This window comes from Xylaria bambusicola (assembly GCF_022495145.1).
Source record: "Xylaria bambusicola strain CBS 139988 unplaced genomic scaffold F5B22scaffold_87, whole genome shotgun sequence".
Classification (NCBI taxonomy): domain Eukaryota; kingdom Fungi; phylum Ascomycota; class Sordariomycetes; order Xylariales; family Xylariaceae; genus Xylaria; species Xylaria bambusicola.
The window spans coordinates 2,554-21,379 of record NW_025953640.1 but is presented as its reverse complement, the minus strand read 5'-3'; the positions used below and the strand labels follow the sequence as shown (position 1 = coordinate 21,379).

At 47.5% G+C, this 18,826-nt stretch overlaps 8 protein-coding genes across 8 annotated transcripts; 4 read left to right on the top strand and 4 right to left on the bottom strand.

Moving 5' to 3' along the window:
* Window positions 1-207: 207 nt before the first annotated feature.
* Window positions 208-2,053, bottom strand: F5B22DRAFT_652319 (cytochrome P450; the record flags this gene model as incomplete). The annotated part of the gene is made up of 5 exons (XM_047979593.1): window positions 208-632; window positions 688-1,320; window positions 1,378-1,537; window positions 1,588-1,707; window positions 1,763-2,053. 5 exons carry the CDS (start codon window positions 2,051-2,053, stop codon window positions 208-210), a joined length of 1,629 nt encoding a protein of 542 aa, XP_047825066.1.
* A 1,613-nt stretch (window positions 2,054-3,666) lies between these two features.
* Window positions 3,667-4,062, top strand: F5B22DRAFT_652318 (uncharacterized protein; the record flags this gene model as incomplete). Its single annotated transcript, XM_047979592.1, has 1 exon — window positions 3,667-4,062. One exon carries the CDS (start codon window positions 3,667-3,669, stop codon window positions 4,060-4,062), a length of 396 nt encoding a protein of 131 aa, XP_047825065.1.
* Window positions 4,063-6,144: 2,082 nt separating this feature from the next.
* Window positions 6,145-7,415, top strand: F5B22DRAFT_630202 (NAD(P)-binding protein). The gene is made up of 4 exons (XM_047976527.1): window positions 6,145-6,244; window positions 6,295-6,746; window positions 6,817-7,010; window positions 7,092-7,415. Exons 2-4 carry the CDS (start codon window positions 6,344-6,346, stop codon window positions 7,344-7,346), a joined length of 852 nt encoding a protein of 283 aa, XP_047825064.1. The 5' UTR covers window positions 6,145-6,244; window positions 6,295-6,343; the 3' UTR covers window positions 7,347-7,415.
* Window positions 7,072-10,071, bottom strand: F5B22DRAFT_561015 (heterokaryon incompatibility protein-domain-containing protein). The gene has a single exon (XM_047973053.1). It carries the CDS (start codon window positions 9,609-9,611, stop codon window positions 7,665-7,667), a length of 1,947 nt encoding a protein of 648 aa, XP_047825063.1. The 5' UTR covers window positions 9,612-10,071; the 3' UTR covers window positions 7,072-7,664.
* A 617-nt stretch (window positions 10,072-10,688) lies between these two features.
* On the top strand, window positions 10,689-12,671 carry F5B22DRAFT_640330 (heterokaryon incompatibility protein-domain-containing protein; the record flags this gene model as incomplete). Its single annotated transcript, XM_047977833.1, has 4 exons — window positions 10,689-10,716; window positions 11,042-11,199; window positions 11,295-11,999; window positions 12,081-12,671. 4 exons carry the CDS (start codon window positions 10,689-10,691, stop codon window positions 12,669-12,671), a joined length of 1,482 nt encoding a protein of 493 aa, XP_047825062.1.
* Window positions 12,412-13,622, bottom strand: F5B22DRAFT_561066 (uncharacterized protein). Its single transcript, XM_047973054.1, has one exon. It carries the CDS (start codon window positions 13,498-13,500, stop codon window positions 12,919-12,921), a length of 582 nt encoding a protein of 193 aa, XP_047825061.1. The 5' UTR covers window positions 13,501-13,622; the 3' UTR covers window positions 12,412-12,918.
* A 630-nt stretch (window positions 13,623-14,252) lies between these two features.
* F5B22DRAFT_652313 (uncharacterized protein) lies at window positions 14,253-16,832 on the bottom strand (the record flags this gene model as incomplete). The annotated part of the gene is made up of 4 exons (XM_047979591.1): window positions 14,253-14,885; window positions 15,106-15,383; window positions 15,446-16,112; window positions 16,182-16,832. 4 exons carry the CDS (start codon window positions 16,830-16,832, stop codon window positions 14,253-14,255), a joined length of 2,229 nt encoding a protein of 742 aa, XP_047825060.1.
* Window positions 16,833-17,025: 193 nt separating this feature from the next.
* Window positions 17,026-17,952, top strand: F5B22DRAFT_662253 (uncharacterized protein; the record flags this gene model as incomplete). The annotated part of the gene is made up of 4 exons (XM_047980430.1): window positions 17,026-17,118; window positions 17,216-17,298; window positions 17,362-17,623; window positions 17,691-17,952. 4 exons carry the CDS (start codon window positions 17,026-17,028, stop codon window positions 17,904-17,906), a joined length of 654 nt encoding a protein of 217 aa, XP_047825059.1. The 3' UTR covers window positions 17,907-17,952.
* Between the last annotated feature and the right edge of the window lie 874 nt (window positions 17,953-18,826).

The window sequence follows — 18,826 nt, the reverse complement described above, 5'->3', positions numbered from 1 at the left end:
GCATCCATTATTCCAGGTATGCGGAACCCGGTAGCTAGAAGGCATGTCTCATCTCCTCTAGGCACATAATATAATCATCCTCCAACCAAGATGCCACCCACAAATGATAAGAAAATTCGCCCTATGGGCCCGAGCTTGTTGAACTCCAAGTCTCTAGCGATATGCTAATCAACTCCAGCGCTTCCTTGCTAGTACGCCCTACGTCCATTATTCTCCGCGACGACGCTTCATCATGATCCTTGCGGTGGGATCTGTGAACAGCAACTCGTCGGCAAAAAAGACTTTGGGGCCAGAAGTGACATTCCCCGGAAATTTAAAATCGTATTCGACGAGCAGTCTCGCTAGAATCATCTTGGTCACAGCGACTGCAAAGTGGCGTCCAGGACAGGCCAGTTTGCCGTAGCCCCAGGTCAGATTGTCCGGGCTCGTCTGGTCGGCGAGGTGCTTGTTCTTCTGGTCGGGCGAGGCATGCCGCTTATTGTAGCTCCGCATTGGATCGAAGACCTCTGGGCGAGGAGTCACTGAGGCGTCATTCATGTGGCTGGCGCTTGCGAAACATATCCTCGCGCCCTTGGGTATGCGCGTTCCGTCTTTGAGCGTCACTGGCTCTAAGGCTGTGCGTTGAGGTACGACTGTTTTCTTCTGTCAGTGTTAGTTTTCATGAATTGTGCTCGTTAGTGTACTAACGTAGAACAAGTGGATTCACTCTTCGACTCTCGTTGAAGAAGCTATCGAGCTTCTCGAGCCGCTGAAGCCATTGCTTCGAGGAAATCTCGGGATTGGAACCTATAGGACCTAGCTCTTTCGTCGTATTCTCTATCTCTTGCCGTAGCACGGGAATCCATTCGGGATGAGCGCACATGTCGAACAAGATGCTCACAAGTACCCCAACTGTTGTATGGGTGCTAGCCAACGTGAGTAAGAGATGGCGCCTTATGATCTTGTCAAGCTTATTCTCGTCTTTAGTGCCATGGTCTACCATCCAATTCAAGAGCGTCGCTTCCTCGTTCGCATTTTCCCCAGCCTGCCTCTTTCTGGTCGCCTCTGCATGTTTCTTTATAAGAGGTGTGAGAACGCGATATGCTAAAGCTACTTGTTTCGCAATGCGGTAACGTGCGGGGATAAATAGTGCAAAGATAGGCTGAAGCCAGTACGGGAAGAGACGGATTATGAATGCAGTCTGGAAAACGTCCATTGTGTATTCAACGGATAACTTCAGCCACTCCTCGTTGCGACAAGCCGGATACCCTACGAAGACTCTAGCTGATGAACTAGCTACCAGCATTCGTACCACTCTATTGATATCGACATTCTGCCAATCTGGAAATGTTAGCAGAACGTTATTCATTGTTAAGCTTGCCTCATCGATTTACTTACCGTCTGTGTTAGGCATATATAATTCCCATGTATAATCCAACTCAGCCTTAGCCAGATCTAGGTATCTTGAAAGTTCAGTTCCGAGGGTACTTTGGACTGTCCGGAAGTGGAGGCGTGACTCAGTAACGACCATTGTGTCTGTCCACTTGTGACCGATGTTCTGTAGAAGTTAGTTTCCTATACATGTAGACCTCAGTGATATATACTTACCTGAACTTGTGACTGGTCCAATATAGTTTCGGGGACGAGCCTCAATTCTTCGAGGTGCTTATTTGGCAACACGTTGAAGTTTATATCAAAGCGCTTCACTACAAAAGGACGATCCTTGTACTGTTTATCATTAGCTTTGTCTATTCTGATGTATTCTTGGGTTGGCTGCTATCACCTTCCTGTAGCCACTTGTAACTATATCATAAGCGCCAAAGGTGAAACGAGACTGGAGCCACATCGTCGGCTCCCACCACCAACGACGGCCATGGACGGGTGCACCCGAAATCGTAGGTTTATCAGGGCTCAAAAGTACGATTAGAAAAAGTGCGCTAACGATGATAGCTGCAGCGACAGAAAATTTACCGGAATCGAGCAACTCTTCTAAGCATGATGAACCTGTTGAGTTACGCCCGGCTGTTCTGGCGAAGACTTCGGATTGGCACAACAACTCCCAGTATGAAGCCATCCTTCATGAAACTTGACAATAGAAAATAATGCTGGGAAAAGAGAAAGAGAGATCGGCCTAAGGAGGAATATTGGGGATCTCGCGAGTTTGAGACTAAGCCACTGGCCAAGATAATGTGATAGGCTTTGGGGTATGACAATTTCTATTTTAGGCATCCATTCACGATGGGTTGTGGCGTTAGTGGGGTAGGACTTCAAGGTGTCGGTGAGTACTTCGTAAAGCATCAGCGTCATTAAAGTAGGCGTCACCGGTCCGGAGGAGTCGGTGAAGTTCCGTGCACATTTTTAACCGCTAACGCCTATGTAGTTGAAGATAAGAAAATCGCTGCTATATTTTTGATAATGCTTCGACGGGTCCGAGAGACTAAGCTAGTGTTACAGACTATTTAATAAAAGCCCCGTCAGCCCTAACTAGTGAGACATTTAGGTCGCCGCTGTAGCTAGAACACCTAGTAACACACGCGTTGCATGAGAATACGTGTCAACCCCCGAGGGACACCAGGTGCGTAATCCAAATTATATGGTCATCCTGTTGGCCTAGTAGGTTAGAGGGCAGCAATACTCAATATTCGGGTTTCTCTTAATATTGGAAGGGAAGTTAAGGGGTTCAATTCTCTCGGCTATCAACCATGACTGGCAGAGATTGGGGCCGAAGGAGAGGCGGCTTTAAGAGCGAACAGACAGTTTTTATTTAATTTCCTTCTCTTTATCTACATGTTTATTACTAGATGCTGCTGGATGTGGTATTATGATATATCATAAGTTTAATAAGTAAGGGATGTGATGATAGCTCTATTGTAAAACCAAGACCATATGACGAGCTGATTTAACATTTGCATTAGTGATCTTATAAACTCTAACATAGAGTTAAGCACTACGGTCAACTGGAAATCGTGGAACATTTTTAAGAGTTGCGTAGTTAATATTGATGATGTATAGAAGGATTCATGGTGAGGCTTGGCATTGAAGCTATTCATTATCCAATAAACTGTTATGTCTGCCATAGTCTATACAGCCGCTAATCTTTAATCGAAAACATTCATATAGCATTTCTTAATAGTAAACACCCACCGCTATGCGTTTTCTATGGCACGCAAAATGCAAATGAATGCAAATGGAGATTGAATAAAAGAAAATACCGTCACTTTCCTCCTCAATGTATCTGCTAGAGCTTTGTTTACATTCCAAGATGATGGGTTTGGTGGTATGGTCGCGATCAGATGTCCAAACAGAATCTTCTAATATGAGGAGGCTGCACAGCCTGTAGGTCTTAATATTGGGAAGCTCGCAGATTTCGGAACTAGTCTGGCCGTTTCGACAGCCCTATACACCCAGTGGCGAGGGAATGATTTTACACTTCTGATGTTATAGCTAGTCACGATGCTGTTGTTCTTGGCAAGTGATAGATACCCGAAGAAGTTTTCAATGAATCAGGTACGCAACACTCTGGAGGGAACATTGTTAGATGTAATATATATAGAGACTGAAACATCCGGCTCTACTGACTATCATCAGCTTAACAACGTGCCACAGAATTCAGCCATACCATTATTAGACCTTTTTGATTCCATACTTTAGCTTCCAACACCACAACAAGTCTTCGATAAGATTATCATGTATCCTCCCGGAAGCACCTCTCGCCAGCTTGCCCTACTAGGTGGCCTACCTGCATTTCCTGTCAACTATCCCGTACCGCTGATCTATCTTGGAGGGTACCGCCCTAAGGGCGACTTTAGTGCAGTCCATGGGATTCTCAGCAGCACTGGGAACGAAGACTCTAAGAAGCGTGCCAGTCAGCAACTATATGTTGCCAAGATCCTTCCAGGAGTCGAAACTCCGGGATTGAGCTTTCGAGCTACGCTGCAAGACCGTATCAAGCACTTCCTGGAGCTCGGCCCCGAAACCTCAGTTATCTGTGTCACGAGTGGCTTCGACGCACTCCGAGTCGTTCTAAGGAGTATAGAGGCGCGAGACGGATTTCTTTTCAGCTTCATCAAGTTCAAAGAGTAAAAACTAAAGTGTAACACACTTAATCACAGCTCTTTGTCTCGGTGTGCTTGATCTAGAGAGTCTTTCGGTTCCTACTGGCTGGTTACCTGATAGCATTGAGTGGCTGAGCTGACTAGTTGGTGTTACTTGCTCGTTTCACCGATCAACTGACCGGGTGGACAAGTGGCTGACCTCCTTATAGCTTGTAATCTAGCGTAGCTATTAGTAACTTCCTGCTGGTACGTCACACTCGAAACAGCAGGATAATATATTTCAGCTTCAGAAGACATACAGACGCTAACTGGATGCTTTTTTGGTCAGCTAAATGATTAGTGAACTGTGTGACCTGCTGACAAATAGATAACAATCGAAGAGTTGATCAGTTAAGTGGCTCAGCCATCAAGCCTTGAGCAAGGTTTATAGATGTCATCCTTCATATTACTATCTAGAATCACCTTGATATCCTATTGGGTAGCAGCTACAACGATCGATGTTGAAAGCATATACATCTATTAATTCAATCTTGCCATTATCTTTAATGGATTTATATATAAATAAGCTCTACCTTTACTCTATATTTCGAACTCTTAAGAAATCCAAACTACTATAACACTCGAGAAAACATTATATGATATACCTAATAAGGATGAAGCTCCTTGCCCCAATGGTCGCCGCTTGTTTCAGGGCCGCACTGGCACTGCCCTCGGAGATAGAAAGTCGAGATACTTATGTACCATGTTCGCAAATTGCATACACGGACCCACAATGTTGCTCAGCAGAAGTACATTTTGGATCCTATGCAGGGTATTTATCTACTCTACTATTTAAACATCCTCATTTACGAAACTAATCTTATCTAATAGCTGTACACCTCGTAAGGAAATTTTATATACCCAGCATACTTTAAGATGAACATCTAATCATCATAGCTTCTCACCCCCCAACGAGTCCAACTGATTTTAAGGACACGTGTGATGAAGCTGGGGGCCAGGCTGTATGCTGCCTACTACAGGTTGTAAGTCTTTAACGTTGCCTATACCAGCTCATAGGACCTAATAATAGGACTTACGATCATATAGGGCGTTCTCCAATCAAGGGAATGCTTACCCTATTACTTGTAGTGCATAAGCAGTGGAAGCACTTAAGCTACTAGGGAAAGATATTAAAGAGAGTGTATACAGATGCATTGATCATCTTACTATTTTATATAAGGAAATTTTATATATGCCTGAGAAGATAACAGCAACCTGGCTTATATATATAAGGTGTTTTCCCTATTACCTCCCTTTCTTGATTTCCAATATCACTCCTTTTTAGCTAAAGGCAATTTATAAGGCAGATTGCAGAAGGGGTTCAGTTGGCTTTCCTTTTCAATTCACAATCGTCGCTCTTTCCACGCTCAAGAAGTTATCATTAGCACATATATCGCTTAGCTAGCTTGCTATATACGCAAGATACAATCTTTATAAGACCAATTAGCTTTAATGCTCTTAGTGGCTTTAATGGGTAATATAGGAAGCCGTAAACCTAAATCTAGATACCTTACCCTTTATATGAGTATGAATTATCTCCAACAAGCTTGCCAAGTATTGTTGATTCCATCCACACCCATGCCACAGGGAAATTCAAGGCTCTTCACGACGTCCCAAGTAGTAAATCGCGTAATTCCGGTGGGACGTGTTAAAATCTACGGAGTTAACTGTTTAAGGATTAATGCCAACTAGTAACCTGAGTGACCCTCAACGCTATAATTAGATAGAGGTCAAACTAGAGTGGATCGAATTGTGTGCAGCGCAATGCTTCTTGATTCTCTTCCACTTGAGATGGTATTAAACAATCGTTTTTATTAGTCATTCCGTGTCAGATGTCAGATCTTGTACCCTGTACGGTAGGTTTTGCGATTCTGCTAAGGCAAGGATGATTGATCCCTATAACTTCACAACCCCGAAGTTCATTGAGCTAGGAGAAATCCGAGGCAATCCCTGCGCGCCAACCCTCCGACATCATCCTTCCGCCCCGCTGCAAGTTTAGCTTCGGCCGTGCCCGTATCTCCGGTCGGAATACGATAACTACAGTGACAACTCATCCGGCATCCGAGAGCGCCGTAAAGATCGCGAGGCGCCGTAGCATGGTTACGGCATTCGGTAATCAACAAAGGACCAATAGATGTTTATATTATATATCCGTCTGCCTCTTGGTGTTGGTTTGTCTACCATATACATCTCGGCGCTTGTACATCTTACATGTTTATAGTTTTAAGATAAAGGCCAATTCAAAGATAACACAACCCTACTTATTCAATATGTCAATTCTTCTCACAGGTGGCAGCGGCAAAACGGCGCCGCGAATCGCCTCACTCCTTGCCGCACAGAATAAACCATTTCTCCTAGGCTCACGCCAGGGGCTTGACGCGATATCAAATGGCCATCCCACCGTCCGATTTGATCTGAGTGATGAGTCGAGCTGGGAAAAGCTATTCAAGAACACGCAAATCACCGCCGTCTACATGATGGAGCCCCGGATTAGCCAACCATGGGTGCTGATGAACAAGTTTATCGATTTTGCCAATCAGAATGGTGTCAATCGTTTTGTTTTATGTGCTGGCACGTCAGCAGCGATTGGCAAGGATGGGATGGGCAGAGTTTGGGAGCATCTCATCCAAGCTGGTGTCGACTATTGCGTACTTCGCCCATCTTGGTTCATGGGTATGTATCCTAATCGCTGGCTGTTGTCACTTCATGTGATTGAGTCGTTAACATAATGTGCTCTACTAAGAGAATTTGATTGAACCTGGTCTCGCGACTACTATTGGCAAATTAAATAAGATATTTACTGCCACGCAAACTGGAAATATCCCTTTCATCAGCGCAGATGATATTTCTGAGGTGGCTTATCACGCCCTAACGGATGAGAAGTCTTATAACTGTGACTTCAGGATTCTTGGACCAGAGAACTTGACTTACGACCAGGTATGTCTAATCTTCCTATCCCTTTATCAGTTTCAAATACAATTTGATGTATCTAAGCACTAATGTAAATAACATGTTTAGATTGCTGAGACTCTATCTGAAGTTCTGGGGCGTGAAATTGAGCACGTAAAGCTTGATGAAGCTAACCGAATTCATGGTCTGGTCCAAGCAGGTCTGTCGAACTACTTCGCTGGATTTCTGACCCGCCTAGAAGTTCTGGCCTCGGAAGACTTCGAGAAAGGGACTTCCAACGCCGTCGAGAGAATGACAGGGCATCCTCCAAAAAGCTTCAAGACGTTTGCTGAGGAGAACAAAGATATCTGGTTATCTTATTAGTTTCCGCAGCAGAATTTAATTACTTGTACAATTAGAGTCATTTTTTAACGCCTCTACTTAAACAGAGATGCGAAGATTCACTATATTAGTCCTCGTTGCCTTTTGTTCTTAGAGAATATAGCATGAGCTAAGTCCCATGCATACGCCACATTTAGAACTGCTGTAACCCTTTGTGACATACAGGAGTGGGGGCGATCAGTAATAATACCCATAACAGCAGCTGGTGATGTATACCTCCTAATTGAGGCTTTTACAACTCTCCTTAAACGGCCCGTAGACTTGAGAGTCTAGTCTCACTTATACCGCGCATGGCTCTGATTACCTGATCTTGATGACAACAACCTTTTGAGCGTCCATCATCTCACCGTACATGGCACCATGTAAATACGCCTCACCCACTAGTCGATAGCCATCGACATCCTGACGCAGAACTACTGGAACCCTGCCACCCTGCAAGAGGGCGAGTTTGTCTCCTGGGGCTGAATCGGGTGGTGCGAGCCCAACCAGGCCATCCGTCGTCGTGCAAAGCCGTCGGTCGGTCACGTCTTTCCTCATATCCGCGTACTTCTCAAGAGTCGAAACTGATGGGTATCCAAGATTGGTCCAGGCAGGTTTGCTCATCCACAAGACAAATCCGACGACGGCGATGAGAGGTATGGCGGCCGGAAGCCATGTGCATCCGTGGCCCAAAGTCAGAATTCTCCAGACCGTGAAAGCAAATCTGTCAATGGCATATATAGCGCGGATTTCGTCTGTTACTCTCTCAATCTGCCCTTCATAGTACGTCATGAAGAAAGCGTCTTGCATACTCTCACCTGTTGGTTTGTAGATGGGGGATCTTCCCATAACTCTGCGGGTGAGGGTCTCCCAAGATAAGGATGTGTTGATCTCTTCGATATGATCTTGAAGTGCCTTGAAAGCGTAGTTTAGGATAACCTGGCCAATTCCATATTGCACGTCCACATCATCATCTCGTTGGCCCATACAACACCCAGCTAATTCGAGTATCTCACTCAGGATCATGGCCGGTAGTACAAGCGCGTGCCCGTCAATCTTGAATGAAAGTTGACCATGACCACTTGCCGCAAATTTGGTGGAGACTTGTGGGCTCTTTGAAGCATACAATGTGCCTCTCTTGGTAATAGGATGCGGTCCTTGGGCGCTTCCGTAATCAGGAACCCACGAAGGCAAATATTCGGGGCGGTCTGGCCTCATAGACCCGACAAGACCAAGAATGTCAAGATTTCCAGACCGACGAAACATATCGATGGTTGCGTCCATGAATACGTTCGGGGTACTGGCGGCGTAATCAGCTAGGGGCATCTCTTCTCTCTCTGCTGAGAGGCCCATCAGCCCATATATCCGGTCTCGCGCATCTGTCGCTTTCCCACGGCGGTGCTCAAATAGTAGTTCGGACAGAGGACTAAATTCGCCCTCTTGTGTACGCACCCTTCTGGCCCCAAGGGCCAGGAAAGCCTTCCAGGAGCCCAGCGACCCGAAATTCATCCCCGAGACCTTCAGAGACTCTACGTAAAACAGTATGGATGATAGACTCCGCCAATCCATAAGAACAGGGCCGATTAGAACGTCTACTTTGCGCGGGAGTGCTACCTCCTGCACAATCCACGTCCGCCGCATCCAGAGGGATGCATAGATGTACAGCAATACCTTCCAGCGTGGGTCCAACGAGTTCGGGAGACCATAACGCTTTCGTTGCGCGGCATCCATATCGGAAAGCTGCAACGTGCTCAGATCGTTGTCGCCCAGAATCAGCCCGTCGCGGTGCTGCTGTTTCTGTGCGTTGGAAAGCGTCTGGATGAACTCGACGAGCGTGGTCTGCAACTTGGGCGGGACATCGCCGAGCCACACGATGGCATTCTGGCACCGGCTGTAGATACGAGTCATGCGAGCTACCTGCGCAGTCCTATCTAGCTTGCTGGCCTGATTGATGCAGATCTGGTCAACCCAAAGCACGCGGGCCCTATCGACGGCGCGCAGGCGCACAAGGGCGCGGTGCAAGCTGCTAGTGATTTTGAAGGGAACTTCTTCGTTGCAAACGATGGCCGCGTCGAAGACCGGCTTGCCCCAGACGTAGGAGAGAGCTTCATAGTGCGGGTAAGCCGAGAGATCCGCGCGGACGAGGGCACATCTGAGCTCATCGGTGAGCCCACCAGGAAGCAGATGAATCAGTCTTATGCTATCTGGGCCATCGGCAGTCACTGTTTGATACAGTGTATGGCTCGAATCATCAGTGTTAGACTCCATCGTAGGGTCGATGTTTTGTTTTGGGTCAAGTGTGCTGGTTGCCGAACAGCGTTGTCACACGGGTAAGACTGCCAAGTCAACCAAAGCCCCTAATGGCTATTATTCCATCAGCGCAATTGAAATGTCAACATTGTTAAGTACTCTCATAAAACAGAGTACAACTCAAGAAAGAAATGAGACCAGATGAGCATCAAGTCACTCAATGGAGCTAGGACTATAATTATGCAATTGATACAAGTGCAGTGGTAGCCTCTCCACTGCCTAGGTAGTGAGAGCATCCTCGAATAGTGGCGGAGTCGCGGTAAGCAGCTCACTGCGCCCACCACATTGCTTATACTGTATGTCCCACTAGCTGTTCTAGGTCGCTCATGTAACTTGCATACTCAATACTCAGCCTCAGATAGGACCAATATAGGTAACTTAATATCTGAGGCGTTGCCAACTGTTGTTTCTTTTCCTCCTCCAAACCGTAGCTGCAAATGTTAGGTGAATTTGGCTTTTATCTATCGAGGCAGAGCTCATCTGAGAAGACCTGAGAGGTTGGCCTGTCACAAGTTAGGAAAGCGAAAAGCGGCACCCACCTACCTACCTACTGGTAGTGTTAGGCGCTTACACAAAACACCACACTTGAGAACACTACTACTCCATTCTCACCCCTTCCAAGTGCGCATGTCATATGTGCTTCTATGATGGATTTCTTTCGGAGCTGGCTGTCGAAGAAGACGACTGATGATGCTGTACAAAAGTTTCGGCCAGGATTGGTAAGGAGCATACGCTAAATCTACCCATTCGAAGGGAATGTTGGATCTAGTTGTACTGACATAGCGGCTTGGCAAAACGGCAGCCACAAGAGACATCGCCATTTCCAGACCTCGTGGAATCTGTGAGTCGCTCGTTACCTACAGTTACTCAGAAGACACGGCGTCGTGGGTCGTCGCTCAAGTCGTTGCTTTCTCCTCTCTGCGACACTTGTCGCCAGCTTGATCTTGGCCAAGCACCTCGAACGCTGGCTTACAGCACATACAATCCAGGTGGCATCTTCCTAGGCAAGCTGCAAGATAACCCGGCCAACAGCAAATGTCCCCTGTGCCAGGTTCTCTCACAGGTCTGTAGGGAGACGTGCGTAGCGGCACAAGCGTCGGGAGATCCGTATGGTCCGCCCTTACAGTTACGCGCTTTCCACTTATTGCCACATCTCTACGAGCAATGGTACCAAGGGAGGCATAGGTTTATCGAGAATCAGTCATCCGACTTCTTCGTCGCCGCCGTTCCGACTCAATTCTCCATGGTACCTGGTAGCTCAGACCGAGCCCTGTTTGACGACATGGTTTCCAAGAGGGGCTTTTTAGTTCATCACCAAGCTCAGGCTCCAACGGAAAGAGAAACCCTGGCGCCTCGCCTCGTGTCTACCTACTTTGACCCATGCATAGTGCAGAATTGGTTACGTGTCTGTCTTGCACAGCATGGCAGATGCCGGAATTCTCAGAAACCCCAATCAGAGTTGAATCTGATAGATTGTCGAAGTCAGAGAGTGCTGAGCATCGCTGAAATTGGCACTGGTGAACCGGACTATCTCGCCTTGAGCTACGTTTGGGCAATAGCACCGACGGCGTCGCAGAACCTGTCTCAGAAGATCCTCGGCTGCCTCGGCGGCTGCCCCGCGGTCTACCATCTGTTGTCAAGGATGCCATTGATGTGGTGTTGAAACTTGGTTACTACTACTTGTGGATCGACAAGTACTGTGTCGACCAGCACGACAAATGCAAGAAACATGAGCAGCTAATGCATATGGGCCATGTGTACAAGAATGCGACGTTGACAATAGTCGCAGCTGCAGGGCATGATGAATCGTACGGGCTTCCTGGGGTGTCCTCGACCCGGCTACACAGGCAGACATCGTTCAAGAATGATGGAGATGGGTATGAACTAAGGTCTACTTTACCATTGCCTCACTCTTCCATCGCCAAATCCAAGTGGGCTTCAAGAGGCTGGACCTATCAAGAAGCCATTCTGAGCCGGCGTCGACTAGTTTTCACAGATGAACAACTATATTTCGAGTGCAACTCTACTAGCTGTGTCGAAGCCTTTGACATCTCGTTTGATAACACATTTTCCGCATCTGAGATAGATCATGAGCGCTCAATACGCTCCCCTCTCTTCTCACTCTACCAACTATCAGCTGTTGCATTGAGCGGTAGAGCGGCAAGGTTGAATAACTTTTCCACATACACGCACTGTGCTGAACAGTATTCAAAGAGGACGCTGACGTTCGATCGCGATTCGCTTGTAGCATTTAGTGGCATCATCAGAGTGTTAGAATCCATCACCCCCTTCCCAGTTCGGCATATTTGGGGTGTCCCATTCTTCCACCCCGACGACGATAATACAGTAGGCAACCGGATACGGCCGCTTCCCATCTTAGAAAGCCTAAACAACAGCGAACCAAAAGTGCCCTCGCCGAATGCAGAGGGGTTTGATTATCTCGCATACTTGATGCTCGGGCTCTGTTGGCGACATGTTCCATCGGAGAAACCCCCGCGTAGGCGGCACGATTTGCCCTCTTGGTCTTGGACGGGTTGGGAAGGGGCTCTGACGTGGCCGAGATTGAGTAAAGATTCAGATATCAGAAGTTCGACATGGGCAGAAACGTCCATATCTCTGGCATCCGACAGTTCGGAGTCCGTGCCGGAGCTCTACCACAAGAGTACAGATGCTCATCTGTTGGCTCAGAGTAATAAGTCTCTTCACATCCGGACCTCCGCGATATCACCCTCGGCTTTTGTCTTCAATGAGTCATCTTCTAGCCTTGTCCTGATTACCGGGGGCGAAGTAAAACTATATCCAAGCAAAAGCGAACTTGATGCATCGAAGGTATTCAGAAGAATCCAGAGTGCGCGGTATGGAATCATTAGGCTTGCTACCATTGATGGAAACACCTATATGATGCTAATCAAGCGATACCGGAATGCATATTACCGCATTGGTATAATGGTTGTCAAAGATCTGTATCTGACATACTCTTTATTTACATCCAAGATAGAGACATTCAAATTGAGATAAATTAAGGCATTGATCGCCAGATCCGCTACTATCAGCCTCTAGCCTATAATTGTAGTCAAAGATACAGCGCTCAAAATTACGATTGGAATGCTTCTTGAATAGCCACTCGTGATTTCCATAGAACTATTCACGCGATGAAGCTTAAAGGGCTTCCTAGTCAATCTCACACTGCGTCGCACCTCTGCAAAACCCCCATAAGTACTTCATGATACCTGCCAGTGAAAAATTCCGGCAGTGAATATTTCAATTAGCCGATGATCTTAATTAATATATGGTCTCGAAGAAGCTCCGGATTGTCCGTGGAGTTCACGATAATGAAATTGTTCTTTGGGCGACACGGATTCTCAATCCACTTCTTGAATAGCGCACGGGAGTCAACGCCTGTACGAGCACTCTTCGCGGCAGCAGGGGGAGAATCTACAGCAGTTCGTTGGCTCGTCATCGGATCGCGCTCGCGCAAACGCTGGTCTAGCAGGTCGATGTCCTGTACCTGGCACTCAATGTACCAATACTCGTAGCCATGTTCAGCAGCCAGCGCGGAACCCTCTTTGAGAACCTCATCATAGTTACAGGTGCTATCAATTATGACGCTAAGGCCTTGCTGGATAACATCTCGGGCGAGCGCCCACTGGAGTAGGTAGGCCTGCTTTGCGGCCTGATCGAATGGAATGATGCCTGATTCGAGGAGACTGGATCTCAGAACATCGTGGTCTATTATGACTGCGTTGACGACTGGCCTGAGCAGTCTTGCTAGTGTGCTTTTTCCAGAACCAGGTGCACCGGACATCTGGAGGACGAGCTTGGTCAGCGTCTGAGGCTGGGTGAACATTTTGCTGTAAATATCACCAGGCGGTGGTAATAAGCCCTGTACTGGAGGAACAGTCAAAAAGGAACAACGTAGAACACGCAAGGGTAAAAAGAATCAATAAACCTCAATTCGGTTATACTAACAGGACACTACAGTGTGCATAGATTACCAATCACTCGACGAGACTACGGTAACCTTAGGCATCTTTCCATACGACTTTTCGACCTACCTAGGTAACACCTGATCAGAGCTCTGATCTTCCCGCTACTCCCTGATGTACAGTGCTAAACTGGCCGCCTAGCAAGCGCACTCTAGTGGTACGCCTCCACTGCACTGCGGCATACGCTAAACTGTTGAGACGAGGATCGCCACGGACACCCGCCAGTAGCTTGAAATACTCGCTGTTGGAGCCAAAATGATAGAAGGCCATCTTGTCACCGCCGCCCGCCAGCTCGATTAGTTTGGATACACTATAATAGGTACTCCTTGGCACTCTGCCACGCTACGTGTGAATTCACCCCGTAGCCCTGCTGCTGACGGAGATTTATCCATTCGTCCCATGAAACGTGGGAGAAAAATGTCGAGGAGCAACGGGCTATTCGTGCGGCGTAGTTGTCTTCTCTCCGAGAGAGAGCTTCCGCAACAGGGTGAGGCACGAAGGCTCCTGTTGTAGTTCGGAGCATTTTGCTTTCTTTCTCGTGTGTCTTGATGTTCCGAAAACTCTTCGCAATAAGCATACCGTCCTCTTCTCTAAACCTGTCAATGCACATCCGCTAGGATGAGCTGGACTCCGATGCTGGCCGCTTAACAGCTAAAAGGCAGATATTGTCTCCGCTCATGGTCAGGGGTCTGCTCAGTAGGAAGAACGAATCATTCTCGATGACCCATCGACCGGGTCTCGGAAAAGGAAGCTGGGCTGTTTGCATCGCGGCCAGTTGTAGGGGTAAGATCCCGAATGACCCAGGAGAGAGAAGTTTATCATTGGCCCTTGCAGTGAGTTGCGAGCGTGAGGACGACCCGGTAGAGATATGGACAATCCTAAGGTTATCAATGAAGCTCTGGGATGCTCCAGCGTCTCTAAAGAATGCATTAGTCCTACGTGTCGCAGCCACGAGCATGTGAGTTTGCCCTCGCACGCCATTGAATGGGTGGATTATCGCCAAGCAGCCTGGGCGGTCCCAAAAGTGCTCAAACGGATCAGTTGAAAGATGGGCCACCGTTCCCGTGGGAAAGTATGTTCCGACCATATCGCGCAGTAGCTTCTGAGCCACGGGGGCTGACTCTGCCTTAACTGAGATTTCTAGCACGTCGTAAGGGCACATCTGAGGTTGCAATAGCGTATGCTGAATCATAGCTACTCCGAAATCTACGCTCTCTCTCTCGGAATCTTGAACTCGTAGGTTGTTCTCGGATTGTCAGTAAGTAGCTGCACTCTGTTGTCTAAGAGGTTGATGACATCGTTTAGCTTCTCGAGTCCTATAAGGAATAAAGGGACAATCTCCCAGGGTGTGTTCCGTCCCAGGGCGCATGCACAATCCGCAATAAAATGCGCTGCTTCACCTACCTTGACTCTGAGCTCAAAGATCGTGCACCGTGCTGCTCAACTTTCTCGATCCATTGCCTCACCATCTTGTTCATAGCAAGCCTCGGAAGAAGTAGATGAGCAGTACCACTCATAGTGTCTGACCCCGGATGCTGCTTGATCATGAGCGAGTGAGAATCTCCGTCGGTAGAGTACTCGAAAAGCGGTTTTCTGATCTCCGAAAACCCAGTGAGTGAGAAAAGTAGCTTAGAAACATCATAACAGTAGTCGCCCCGCTCAAACATCTTCTGGGAATCATCGCCAAGTAGTGGAACGCCCCGAGGATCGATATTAAGCGCTACATCCTCGGAATCTTCAGATCCTAACCGGCTGAGTATGTTGTGGATGTTGAGATCGCCGTGAATTTCACTTGAATCCTCGGACTAATCCCTCCTAACGCAGGGTGTTTTTCGAGTTTCTCCATAATGACTTCAAACTCAAGCAGCTGCTTTCCATTGAGCCTGACAGTTTTTTGATTTAGGATCTTGTCGAGACCCTCATCCTGTGCGCGAGCAATCTCAACACGCCTCCTCATCCGATTAAAGTGCGCTTTCTGTATGAAGCATGGGTTTGCCACTTCTTGGCCCTCTGTCCAGACACTGCTGGTCATTTTAGCAAGCATATTCACCATGACTGCTACCAAAGGTTCAATACCCACGTTCGCAAACACCAGTTCTCCAAACGAGTGGCTCGGGACATATGGCAATACAAGGTTAACGGCTGTTCCGCTATCATTTACTTCTATGGGAACAACGAACATGTCCGTCGTTTTCACAGCTTGACTGCTGTTGAGGAAGATTGGCTGCCGTCTTAACCACGGCGCGCCATTGCCGTCAATTCCGTAACCCGCAGCGGATTTTTGAACAGTAAGTTTGCCGTCAGCATTAGCCACCAGGGCGACGCTTGCTGAGGATCCGCTCTCGTCCAATGCAACTCGACTGCTATTGCCTGCATATTGTCCCGTGTTCTTTGAGCCGAGAATTACTAGGGTGCCCACGATTGAATCAATGTGAAGCTCCACAACAACGCACTCACCCCGGCTCCACCGATCCTGTGATCCGAAGCGATAGAGTAACTCGTCAATTGAGATCCTCTACTGATAGAGATCTTCATACAGTACGATAACTTTAGTATATCTACTAGCATCGTCCAAGACAGGCATGATCAAACACTGCCGGAACTTAGACTCAAGATCAATGATGTTCGCAGGCTTGTTGATATGAGTAGGCACATCGCCGGGACCCTTCAGTCCAATATTGAACAAGTCTCCAGCCCTGAGATGAATGAGCTTGACTAGTTCACAGATCACCCTGACTGTGCTGAGTGTGATACGATTGGAGATTGGGAGGGTGACTGAAGTTGTGGCTAGCAATCGACTATGTTCAGTATCGCTGTCAACTCTACTGTGAGGCGAGAATCTCGCACCCGTAGCAACACATGGCATTCCGTTCGCGCCACAGTGAATATTCCCAGTTTCAAGAACATTGTAGAGTTGCTTTGCGTTGAGCCCAAAGCACTTGACGTTAACTGTAAAGCTAACCTGGTAGTAGTTTGTGCCTGGACCATTAGGAATTTGCTGGAATCTGATACCGGGAATCTCAGCAAGAAGCTGTAGGTACAGCTTTCCAGCCGCGGCACGGGTCTTGAGAGCCTCTGGAAGTGATTCTAGGGCTCGAAGACACGTATAGGCATTGTCCTCAGCTAGCGTCGTGTCGCGTAAAATGCTGGAATGGTCGCCATCAAGCACGGCTGCTAGGGGTGCTGGACACATGATTATGCCTCTCGATCCTTTGTTTCTTGTCACGGGAGGCTATGGTGGTGTCGGGTTTGAGCTATCCAAGATACTCTACTAGCACAATGATATAGTCTGGATCGCCGGCCGCTCCGAATCGAAGGCTGAAAAGGCTATCGCCGATATTCGAGCGGCGGCACCCGAAAGCAACGGCCAATTGAAATAATTGCGCATGGATCTCTCCGACCTTACTTCTATTAAACCAGCTGTTGAGGGCTTTACCACTCAGGAATCGCGTATTGACGTGCTTATCAATAATGCTGGTGTGCGTCACACTATCCTCTTCATTACCCTATCTCAGCTTCCCCATGTATCTCATTTAAAATTTTCTTTTTGATCTTAATATGTTCCCGAGGCAATAGGTGATGTTTCCACCGGATGGGAGCCGAGATGCCCAGGGAAACGACTTACAAATGGGAACAAACTGTTTAGGCCCTTACCTTCTGTACAAGCTCCTCCAACCCCCCCTTGCTAAGACAGCTTTGAATCCCTCCTCATAATCGGCGAGTATTCGGGTTCTCTGGGCTGGATCAATTGCCGTCCACGTTGGCACTCCCAACCGACAAGGTATCATCATCGATGCTAACGGTCAGCCTGAGGACAAAGGCGTCAAGGCAAATTATGGCCAGACTAAAGTCGGCAATGTCTTCATAGCTCGTGAGCTCGCTAAAACAACTGCAGAAACCGGCGTTGTTCATGCTGCGTTCAATCCTGGTAATCTTCGCACAGAGCTTCAGCGACACTGGACGGGCCTTGATCATTGGATAGTTGTAAGTCTAAGCGGACGACTAAACTACCACCTATGCTTTTATCCTTATTTGACTAACTGATATTCAGGACAAGACGATTCTATATCCGCCAATTTTTGGAGCATATACCGAGTTATGGACATCACTTGCCCCTGAGCTGGCGCCAGACAGAAGCGGAGCTTACGCCTACCCCTGGGGGAGACTAGGTGCCCTTCCAGATGGGATAGAGGAATCCTTAACCCACAGTGGGATCTCAGAGAGATTTTTACAGTGGTGTGAGAGTCAGACGAGGGAATTTATATAATCTACTTAATATTCTTACATACAGTTTATAGCTAAACTACTGCGGCGTCCAGCATATATCACTCCGTAATGCCCGGGAAACCACTGGTCTTCTGTTTATCCTGGTCATTGAAAGTATCTCCTTGCCCGAACCGGTGACTGCAACAAGGAAATCTCCGCTGGCTGTAGATGTAGAGTGGTTGACATGGCAATGATACCCGAGCCTGTGTCTGACACAACTGTTGTACGAATGCCGTTGATGAAACCGTCCATCAGCGCCTCGCTGCCGTCCGAGAGGATGCTGTTCTCCACCACCAGGCTTAGAGGCATGGAATGTAAATCCAATGGTATAATTTCTTTAATCCTCTGATAGAAGAATAGCGTCAAGGTCTTAGTGGTCTTTAGAAAATCGTAACCGACAATCATAGCCCATTCCAACGTCCCCACGATATCACATTGTAATTCATAGGCCCTCAAAGGTAAATTCAACTGTAGCAATGTTAAGGGAGAGACATATATCGCCAGACAGGAGTCGAATCATCCGTCCAGCGGTTTTAGGGTCCACGACAGCACCGACTCTATGAACTTTGCCCTCAGACATACTATTTATATTCAAGTCAGAATTGTTACACGTGTAACCTCTGTACCGGCTGAAGTATGCAGTTCGCCTTGCACTTCAGCCGTACGAAGGACCATTGCAGGCTGTTCATGACCTTCCAAGACATGCAGGCAATATTGGGCAATATTGAAAAGTGAGGTTATACAGACTTCGCTTCTTGAAACAGACCCTAGAGACCCAGGCGGTCTGGGCTGGCAGATCATTTGTATATAGAGTCATCTCAAGCCACCAACAACCGAGAAGGAGTTGGTTGGTCAAGGACTACTGCAGCCCTAGTAGATCATTGTAATAAGAATCCTCAGTTCCAAGCCCAGTTTATCTGC

Excerpts from the sequence above, each read along its gene's own strand:
- F5B22DRAFT_561066 (XM_047973054.1), bottom strand. The coding sequence starts at position 13,500 with ATGTTCACCCAGCCTCAGACGCTGACCAAGCTCGTCCTCCAGATGTCC.
- F5B22DRAFT_630202 (XM_047976527.1), top strand. The coding sequence starts at position 6,344 with ATGTCAATTCTTCTCACAGGTGGCAGCGGCAAAACGGCGCCGCGAATC. Across the intron at positions 6,747-6,816 it reads TCGCCCATCTTGGTTCATGG|AGAATTTGATTGAACCTGGT; the intron begins GTATGTATCCTA and ends TGCTCTACTAAG. Across the intron at positions 7,011-7,091 it reads AGAACTTGACTTACGACCAG|ATTGCTGAGACTCTATCTGA; the intron begins GTATGTCTAATC and ends TAACATGTTTAG.
- F5B22DRAFT_561015 (XM_047973053.1), bottom strand. The coding sequence starts at position 9,611 with ATGGAGTCTAACACTGATGATTCGAGCCATACACTGTATCAAACAGTG.